The sequence below is a fragment of the Triturus cristatus genome, chromosome 5_2 (assembly GCF_964204655.1).
Source record: "Triturus cristatus chromosome 5_2, aTriCri1.1, whole genome shotgun sequence".
In the NCBI taxonomy this organism is placed as follows: Eukaryota; Metazoa; Chordata; class Amphibia; order Caudata; family Salamandridae; genus Triturus; species Triturus cristatus.
Window position 1 is genome coordinate 413,650,378 of NC_140588.1, and position 10,924 is coordinate 413,661,301.

Here is a 10,924-nt window from a genome sequence, read left to right on the forward strand (position 1 = left end):
CTAACTGATTCCCCCTGAGGTCCTGTAGGAAAGGATAAGCTCTTTCCTCCCCTTCTCCTCAGACAATCTCTCCACAACCGAACTCACCTCTCACTACATCACCACTATGACCTCCATTCTGGACCAGATAGCCCCCTTAAAACAAAAAAGAGCCAGGAACATTCCCTCGAGATCCTGCTTCAACACAGACATAAACGCCGAAAGAAGACAACTTCGAGCAACAGAAAAACGCTGGCGGAACAATCCGTCCACATTCCTCCTCGACCAACTCAAATCTGTACGCAGGAAGTACAAAAACCACATCATGTGCGAGAAAACCTCCTTCTTTTGCAATGCTCTTGATAGCGCAAAAAACAGGCCCAAAGAACTCTTCACCCTCATCCGGCAACAAACTTCCAAGCCACCTTCATCCTCAACACAGGCCTCTAAAGTCCTGTGTGAGAACTTCGCCAATTTCTTCAACAACTAAATCACCAAGATTGAGCTCTCCCTGGATGTCAATGGCAGCCCCTCCTTCAGGAGCCAGGCCCTAGGGTCTGAAGACACCACACCCAAGCACCCCCACCCCCTCCCCTCCCCCCCCCCGCCCCCCCCCACCCTCCAACCACTGAAAATCCTTCAACCCCATCTCCGAAACAGAAATAATCAAACTGATCTCCACATCTAAACCTGCATCTTACGCCCTGGATCCTATACCTGCCCAACTGGCCAAAAAGCTCAAACTCTCCCTAGCACCGCTCTGGACCAAAATCATAAACAGCTCCTTGAGTACCGGAGTCATTCCTGACTGCCTCAAAGTTGGCCAAGTCACACCATTACTAAAATAAACGGGCCTCGACACCAACGATTTGAACAACTACAGACCCGTCTCCAATCTCCCTCTCCTTGCCAAAACCCTGGAAAGATGTGTTCTCTTATAACTGACTTAACACATGGACAGCATCAACCTTCTGGACCCCCACCAATCGGGTTTCAGAAAAGGGGCAGCACAGAGACAGCGATCCTCAATATCATTGATGATATACATAAGTCTCACGATACAGATGCTGCCTACTCATACTCCTGGACCTATCGTCAGCCTTCGACACGGTGGACCACAAATTCCTTATTAAAGTACTCCAAGAAAGGTTGGGAGCCGAAGAGGTGGTCTCACTCTGGTTCGCCTCCTTTCTTCAGAACCGCACCCAAAGAATCAAAAACTTCTCGTCGAACCTGCACCCTGTCAGCAGTGGTGTCCCCCAAGGATCAGTTCTCTCCCCACAACTTTTCAACATCTACATGGAACCCCTCACCACCATACTAAAAAAATCCAACATCCCCTTCCACCTCTATGCTGATGACACCCTGATCTATCTCGAAACCTCCTCCATCAACTAAATTCAGAGACTCAACGTCACTCTAACGGAAGTCCAACACTGGCTTTCACTAAATCACTTGAAACTCAACCAAGACAAAACGGAAATCCTCCTCATCTCCAACAAAAAAGAGAACCCCCAAGTCCCAGAATGGCTAAAAGCAATCGATGCTCTCAAAGGCAATCTCACCTTGGCTGACTCAGTGAAATCATTGGGAATCACCCTGGACCCAAAATTAGACATGGTCAAACACATCAAGAACACCGCAAAGAGTGCCTTCCTCAACCTGAAACTACTAAACAAAATAAAACTCTTCATTCCGCCTAATGACCTCAAACAAGCTACTCCCTCACTGATGCTCTCCAGACTAGACTACGGGAATGCAACCCTCACAGGTACAGCCAAATCACACTTAGCGCCCCTTAGATCAACCCTTAATGCAGCAGTGCGTGCCTAGAATGAATCTGTCATGAGTGTGAAAAGTAAGCCAAAACAATAGACTGAAGTACACAAAGTGGTGTCTACACGCAAAAAAGTTCTTTTTCAGATGTGGATTTTCATTTCCACACGAAGGTAAGTGTCCTGCCTTTGGACAGCTATATAAAGGCTGTGGGAAGGAGCCAGAACGTTCCAGAAGCAATGTTTAATGAGAACCCACACGGTCAAGCGGCGACATAAAGTACGACAAATCAACACTGAACAACATGAATAGTCATCTAAATCTTCGTCAAACAGTTCTTCTGTATCAGTATCAAGTGAAGAAAATGATTGTGCTGCGTCGATGGTTACCTCAGAAAAGGGGGCGCATGTTGGTTTGGCCACTTGTGAAGAAAAATGTCAGTTAAAGAAAGATTTTCATGCCAAAGCATTAAAGTCATTCAAACATTGTCCGAAAATTACACTGAAAGTAAATGATTGTTCGATACCTTTCATTATTGAAAGTGGTGCATCGATAAACATTATGCCTAAGGAGAAATACAATGAATTATCCTGTTTAACGCATCTTAGACCATCGAAAACCAAAGTGTGTACATAGACTGCCTCAACGCATTAAAAACTGTCAAGGTTTATTTGTGGCGACAATGAAACACAAGAAAACGAAGATGCAAGCACCCATCTATGTGCCTCAGTGCACGGCGTCAGGTGCCTATCTACTCAGTTTTCAGCACTGTCGCTGAAATGGGACTGATTTCCGTGAATTACAACATGAATGCTCACTACGAAAAAGTAAGTCACTTCCCTTTGTTATTTCATGATTTAGGAAACCTCGAGACTATGGAAGTAAGTTACATATTAATGAGGAGGCCCATCCTGTTGCTCAAAGACAGACTAATTGCTTTTCATTTGAAAGAAGCTGTTGAAAAGAACTTGAATTGTTGCCTAAGCATGATATTATTGAGCGTTCCACTGGTCCAAAGCTATGGGTTTCTGCCATAGTTGTAGTGCCTAAAAGACAGTGAAGGAGCTGTACACATATGTATTGAAATGCGTTAGGCCAACAAGGCAATTAAACGAGAACGACATCCAGGGCCACACATTGATGACATGATAATGCAATTAAATGGTGACAAGGTCTTCTCTCGCCTTGATTTAAATAAGTTATGATCAGTTGGACCTAAGATTGTAGGTACATTAAAACCTTTTCTACACATGTTTGTCTGTTTCGATACAAAAGACTACGTTTTGGTGTTTCATCCACTGCAGACCTGTTTCAAGAAGTCATTCGGCGTATCATACAGCCTGCCATGAATACATTCAATTAGCGCAATGAACTATTGTTTTTTGGAGCTAAACTAAAAGAGCACGCTAAATCTCTTACACAAGTATGTTGTTTACTTGTCGAAGCAGGTTTGACTTTGAATGCAGACAAGTGTGATTTCCATAAGACAAAGCTGAAGTTCTTTGGCCATATATTTTCTGATGAGGGTATGACACCATATCCTGCTAAAGTACAAACGCTGTCAAATGCTGATTCCCCAGAAGACGTTTCTATGGTGCATTCATTTCTTGGCATGGCCAGTTATTGTTACATAAACATACAAGACTTTACCACTGTAAGTGCTCCGTTGAGAGACTTGACAAAAAAAGGTGTTTCATTTCATTGCTCACTTTAATGTGAGAAAAGTTTTTAGAAAATCAAACAAGCCATCAAGAATGTTACTGAAATGATATACTTCAATCCGAACCTTCATACAGAGGTGGTTGTTGACGCTAGCCCATTCGGATTAAGAGCTATCTTTGCACAGCACAGCGGACATCCGAATTCACGAGGGTGTATTTGTGGCATATGCAAATAGAATTTTCTCAAACAGAACGTGCTTACTCACAACATAAAAAAGAAAGCTTAGCTGTGGTATGAGCTTGTGAACATTTCCATACAGACAACCTTTCACTCTGCTAACTGATTAAGTGTTACTGACTATATGTGTCAATCCTAAGGCCAAAATGCCTCCTTTTCATTAAAAGATGGGGACTACATTACCATTGTGCATCGTCCAGGGAAGGATCAGAACCCTGCTTACTACTTTTCCAGAGTGCCTATACAAGGTCATGGTACTCCCTCCAAGACTGCTGAGGCCTATATTAATTTCATTGGAAAATCAAACACACCTGGTGCTATTTCTTTAGCCCAGATTATCGCTGCCACGAGCCATGATAGTGACCTGTAAAAGTCGGAGGATATAATTACACATCAGTATTGGAACCAACACCTTTCGACCGCTGATGATGGTGAGTATCAAAAATATAAAAATTTCAAGAATGAAAGAATGAACTGTCCATAATTCAGGAAGGTGTTATACAATGAGGGTCGAGAATCTTGATTCCAGGGAGTCTGCGACAGAAAAAAATTGAAGTGGCCCATGAAGGGCATTGTGGAATCGTTACCATAAAACGAGCTCTCCAAGACCGGGTCTGGTTTCCTTATCTTGAAGACAGGGTTGAAAAGGAATTACAGGCCTGTCATCTATGCAGCTGCCTTTCTACAAAAACTACTCACCACACCTTAAACTTGTCAGAACTCCCAAAGCATGCATGGGAGAGAGTTAATTTACTTTTTCAGTCCACTCGACAATGGACATCACCGATTGTGAACGTAGATGAATATTCATGATTTCCCATTGAGAGACAAGATGGCATCTTTGCGACATGGGGTGTTCCAGCCATAGTGAAGTCTGACAATGGCCCGCCTTTCAATAGTCAAAAGTTCCAAAATTTTGGAGCATTTGAATATAAAGCATCAGAAGAGCACACCTCTGTGGCCGCATGCCAACTGACTTGTTGAGCATTTTTTGAGTACGCTAAAGAAAGCAGTACAGCGTTCTACTGTTGTAGCTTGATTTGAAAACATTGTTGCATTCTACCTTCATTGCTTTTCATTCAACACTTCACTCAACCACAGTTGAAAGTCCTGCAACATAAACTTTCGGGAGAGCTGTGAACACCAGGTTACCTCAATAGGCCAATCGGAGAAAGAAAGATGAGAAAGCAACTCATGAAAGGGACTTGGTTAACAAACAAAAGATGAAAGCATATGCTGATAAAAGAAACATGCGAAAAACACAGTCTTTAAGACAGTCTGTCCAGTGCTCACAAGATAAATGCGAAGGAAAAAATCTGATGGTCCATTTGATGCAGAACCTTTTCATGTGGTGTCCACCTAGGGCCACATGGTGACAGCCCGGTGCACTGGGAAGTCTATTACCAGAGACTCTTCTCATTTTTGGAGAAACTGTCTCGGAAACCTCAGTGACCGCTGTTGCCTCTACACTGTTGACGCAGATCCTGGACATTTGCGGTGACCGTTCCCAGTTTCCAAGATCAGGTCGAACAATTAAAGTGCCAGAAAGATTGATTGAACGGGGAGGGGGGTATATATATATATAATAAAGGAATGTCCTTTTTTTTTTTTTTTTTTTTTTTTAACAGAGGGGAAGATGTAGTGTCTTGGGAGTTATAAATGATGGAACCCTTTTGGCTCCTAATAGACTCTTTAGAACTGACATAAGTGCTGGAGCAGAATGCAATGAAGTCTGGTTTGGAATGATGAGTTTGCAGGTACACGCAGCAGAATAAAGATGTGTAATACTTTGCTCAGTGTGTGGCGTAGTCATTGGCGGATACACAGACTGGGGAGGATGTTACAAAGTGTACCCCCTTAAAATCAGATGAGTAATTCCCAGACATAATTCTTTCTTTGCCAGTTACACCTCCTTCACATCACTTTCATACATAACTGGTAAGTAGGTGGAACTTGGACTAAAAAAATAAGAAACAGTCTGCCTCTTTATAAGGTTGAACTTACCCTTTGTGGGCCACATGCTTTTAGGCATGAATCTTGTGGGGTATGTGATACAAGTTGAAATGGACGGAATACTTGCCATTTTTTGCATTCCAGAATCTAGTTGAGTTGAGTAGTGGAGCAGCTTCACTCAGAACTGCTGGTTGTGATAACATTTGCCAGCAGGGTAACTGAATATGCACAGGGCCTTTGGTCATGGTAAAGGGCAGCCAAGTCCTTTACATGGTGGGAACTGTTGGCTATCTTCTGATCTATGTTGACTTTTGTGATTTCTGGTAGGGCTCATTTGTGGTGTAGACTGACATCATTGTGTCATCTGGTATTTGAATAAAAGAGGGGGCACCTGCTGCTGGATTCTGGCAGAGGTGACCAACTGAATCCGTTCCCGAACCGGATAACATTAACTGCCTGCTACATTCTGGATCTGGGTAATGTGCAGTCAAACAGTTTCCACCGATATTTCCTTCAAAAGAAGCCTCTTCCTACTTAGTACTGCATTTTGACTTTATGGTGGTGTACTTGTTTATAGTCTGAGGTAACTTTCATCTCCAGCAGTATTGATCCATGTTGAAAGACAACTGTGCTTCGAACATGGATGCAGTATCTTTAATGTCTTTCCCTTGATCTCCCCTTTACCCTAGCCAGTATTTTTCAGACGATAAGAAAGGGAGGGAGGCACTGTGATACTTCTCGTATCTCCCTGTTACATCTTTTAATACATCTCTTGCAGAAAAGATGTTGTGGTTCTGGAATGGTCCCTCCTGTTTTCTGTGCATTTTTTTTCTCTTTTTGAATCTATCTCAAAGCATGTAGGGCAGTGGTTCCCAAACTTTTTCGACTTGCGGCTCCCTTGACCTATTGGGCATTGGCCGCGGCTCCCCATTCTGTTACCTTTTTTTGGGGACGGGTGGGGGGATGTAAGCCCAGCCACAGGAGTATTTCCATTTTTCTCCCTGAAAATAATTGGGATGAAGCAGATAAAGGTATTAGAATCATAGATGCAATCCTATCCACTCCACTACTGAGCCCCATGCAGTATCAACAACTGATTGGAGAGACATTGGGTTGTTGGAGAAGTGAACTGTTACTGCATTGTTATGTAGTGCTCTTTGAAGAGGTGTGTCTTTAGGACAGGTCATTCCTGAGCAGGGTTTGTGAGGCCCTGATAGATACAGGAATGTTATTTCAGACCCTCGATCCATTGATAGCGAAGACTGCATCTGCTGTCTAGTTTTTTCTGGTTTTGCACATTATTGCCTCCAGTCTGATGACCCCAGGTAAATCCTTGTCTGGCTTTCTCCTTTTTCACTCTGTCCTCTTTAGGAGTGTGTTTTGTGGACATCTCCTGTCTGCTCCTTCCTAACTCCAGACTTTGCGTTCTCATGCATGCTGTCTGTCTCATGCATGCTGTCTGTCTCATGTGTTCTGTCTGTGTGTTCTTGCATCTTATCTCTGTCCTCATGCTCTGTCTGTTTTTGCCTACCGCCTGTGTGTCCTTGCCTACTGACTATGTTTTCTGGTCTCCTGTGTGTGTCATCATGCCTTCTGACTGTGTGCATGCCCCTGGTACCTGCCAGGAGAGCTCAGGTCTCAGAGCTGAGGGCTCCCATTGATGCACCGCAGGCTGCTCCTAGTTCCCAATAATGCACTCTCTTTGTGGGCTCTGACATGACGGGAGCATGCTGCCTGGGCCTCTCTCTCAGCTCCAAGATGACGAGGACATCAGTGCTGCGCCAGCTCCTCCCTGGGCTCCCAGATGCGTCCCTCCCAGGTCTATCCCACCACACACTGTCTTTACCACTGTTTTTCCTGTCACCTTGGTTTGGCCACATTTTTGGAATTTGATTATTTTGGTATCAGTGACATTAGTTTATTTATGGGCATTTGTTCTGACCTTTGTCCTTTGTTTTTTGCACTTTAGTTTCCGACCTTTGAGTTTGAACTTCTGCTTCTAACCAATTCCCTTTGCTTTCGGTCTTCTACTTCTGATCTGTGACAGTTGCTTATGGAAATGTTAATTGATTTTTAGAGAAATAAGCATCAAAATATTCACTTCTTCTGCAATCTCAATGAACTCGAACATCAACCGTCATTGAATACTGCAGATGCCATGCCTCCCATTTATGAATTTTGAACATCTCAGCTAGCCTGTGTATATAACTTAGCATGAAACTTGTATTTGTGCATTAATTCATTTTTTTCAGGGATAACTGGAGGCAATTACGCCCTGAGCATCGTAAATAACTTGGTTTTGACATTTTAACTGCAAACTTCTGATTAAAATGTTTTTCAGCTGAGGAGGTGAAACTATAACTCTGTGCTTTAGAAAGACATGATTAACAGCCAAATTCATATACAGTCCCAAACTGTGTGCTTGGTGTGCGGTGCCCCAGACTGGCTTTGATGGCGCAACTGGGGTGCCGCGGTGCACAGATTGGGAACCACATCAGCTAATCCCACCTGATCCCATTAAGCCTTCTGTGTCTCATTTCTTTCAGTACTTTGACCTCTCCCATCATCGGATTTGTTTCCCCACTCCTTTATGGGACATTACCATGGTCTTTTGCCCTCTGCTAAGTCATTTGAAGAAGGCCTTGAACACATTCCTTTCATCACTGGTTGTTACCTGGTCCTAAACTCTTTGTATTTATGGAATTGTGCCAGAGATGCAAGTGGTAAGAAACAACAAAGCCACCGTAGGTGGAACATCTACTTCAGGAAACAATAAAGTGATGAAAGAAATGCTTTTATTAATAAGATTAGATATATTAAGAGATGCAGGTGGTAGCACAAGTAAATGCTAAAAGGTAAATATTATATTAGAGAACTAAATACAGCCCACCTAGTTCTCTGATCGCCCATTTGGTCCTTTTCAGTTTTGCATTCAGCTTCTCTGCTGAGCAGCTAGAGAGGAAGCGGGATGGGAGTCAAGCGTGCAGTCAGAGCACCCCAACCACAAGTTGTCTGATGAGCTCAGAGTCTCTGTGTATCAACCCAGGTTTGTCAGATGGAGGTGCAGGAACTGGATGAATGAAAAGAGATTACTGGTGGTAATATGCAGATCCACAAGGCATTTGGGGTCAGTACCTACTGTCACCAGTCGCAACTGCACCTAAATAACTCCTGTTAATAAATTAAAGTGAATACATTGAGTACTGTTGAAACAAACACCATAAAACATTGATTCATAGATTGGAATAGATGTGCTAATGAAACACACATATTTTTTTAACTGACATTAACCCCTTCACAGGGAAGAAAGAAAGTCAGACCTGTGCAAGACTCTCCTCTAGAAACAAGCCTACATGTGCAAAGAGATGTACACTTATTTATACTGTCAGACCTACTAGGACTTTATTACCACCCTGCTGCTACATGTTTCGTAGTCTTCTTTGCGGTGACTAGGTAAAAGAAAGTAGTATGGTAATGCTCGCCTTCGGTGCTGCCATAAAATGTTAGCGTTTCATGCATTTAATGTTCAGTAAGCGTTTGTTTGGTTTTGTTCCACATTTGTTACTATTTTGCACGTTTCTGGAAATATAAATCAATGGTCCAGATAATGGTAACATTAAAATCTCTACGCTTGTCCCATGTACATTTTAGAAAGGGGGTTATATTTTCAGGAACTGCAAACTGAATTATTAACAATGTATCACAATTGTGTAATGCTATAATAATCCGATCTGTGTTTTATTTCATAGACTTGCCTTCTGATGCGTCAACAACATGAAGCTGCAGCTTTAAATGCTGTGCAGAGATTGGAATGGCAGCTCAAGTTGCAGGAAATGGATCCTGCCTCCTACAAATCTGTTACTATCTATGAGATTCAAGAGTTTTATGTTCCTCTTGTTGAGGTCAACGACGACTTTGAACTAACACCAATATGATGGTCTTCATCTTCCATGTTAATGGGTTAAGTGAGGGCTTGATGTGCACAGCGCAGCTGTGAAAACATAGCACTTAAAATGGCGGGTTTTACTGCCTTTCCCTAGAAAGAAGGTGGCCATTCTTTTACAGGATGATAAAAGGGCAGTGTGCGTTACGTATGCTGGAAATATGATTTGGGATGCTCAAATTTGAATAGTGTTGTTTTAGCACCATATATTTATAGTTGTTAATAAATATAAGCACCATCAGCATATTTTAAATTCACAAAAGATTGTGTTAGAGACCTAACAGCGCTGGAAGCTGATGGTTTGATGAATGAAAAGTTGGCCTTTGAGGTAAAGTAGATTTATTTAATTATGTCCATCATTGCGTTGCTGTCTGCATCATGAAAAGTACTAGCAAAGCTATACAAAACAAATTAAAAGCAATCAAGAAAAAAAAAATTGTATCCGCCCACAGAAGTGTAAATAGGTTGTAAATGTGTAATATTGTCTTTTAAACCTTAAATAACTTATTTTATATATATATTGTGCAAATGTACATAGCCATGTAATTAACTGAACTTGTAAAAAGAAATAGATATTTTAATTGTAAAGTTGTTTGTTTTGTCTTTTGTCTCAATGGACCAAAGTTGTAGGTTCTGTTCCTTTTATTGTGTTGTACTTGACAAAATGTTATGAAGGGATGTGTTTGATTCGGCTTGTTTATCAACCTGACTGTTTAATTTGTGACTAAATTGTGTTGCATGTTTTCCTCAGTCCAGCACAATTGTATCAGTAATTGTACGCCAACAGTTGAAGCACTTAAGAGACATTGTGTATGCTAGTTCGTTGTTGTAATGCCATACCAATGACTTACTATGCTGAAGATATTTTTGTTAATTAAAACAAAACAAAAAAAATACCTTAGATGGACATGAAACAAGGCCTATTTTTCTTTTGACAAAATGCCTTTGAACTAAATGGAAAACACAAAATTGTAAATGTCTATTTTAATATTTGCCTGAGTAATTGTATATACCTGTAAATATATTGTTTATTAAATTTGATTGATTATGTTAAAGTGAGTACACTGCAGTGTTGTCTTATTAATAATAAAAATACATACTTCAACTATTTGAGTTCATCTGACCATATGCACTACTGGTCACAAGAAACATATACATTTATTCTGTAAACCGCATTTGCTGTACTCTGGTTGCTCTTATTTTGAAACCCACAGAAGATACAATTATTCCAATAAAATGCGTAGGCTTGAAGCTACTTTTAAAACGAGCCCTAGAGCACCCAATTTAAGCATACTTCACAATAGAGTATAATAAGGATTTTTTCCCTGGCAAAATTACGCTGCTGGTAACATGAATCAGGGGCTCTCCGTTGAT

At 41.6% G+C, this 10,924-nt stretch overlaps 1 protein-coding gene across 2 annotated transcripts in view; it reads left to right on the plus strand.

Annotated features, from left to right (window-relative positions):
* Positions 1 to 10,609, plus strand: part of ANKRD12 (ankyrin repeat domain 12) — a 436,051-nt gene extending 425,442 nt beyond the window's left edge. For both annotated transcript variants that reach the window (XM_085607326.1, XM_085607327.1), the window contains one exon: positions 9,357 to 10,609. In XM_085607326.1, coding sequence (XP_085463452.1) covers positions 9,357 to 9,542 — 186 coding nt within the window. In that variant the 3' untranslated portion in view covers positions 9,543 to 10,609. The remainder of the gene's footprint in view (positions 1 to 9,356) is intronic.
* The last annotated feature ends 315 nt before the right edge of the window (positions 10,610 to 10,924 follow it).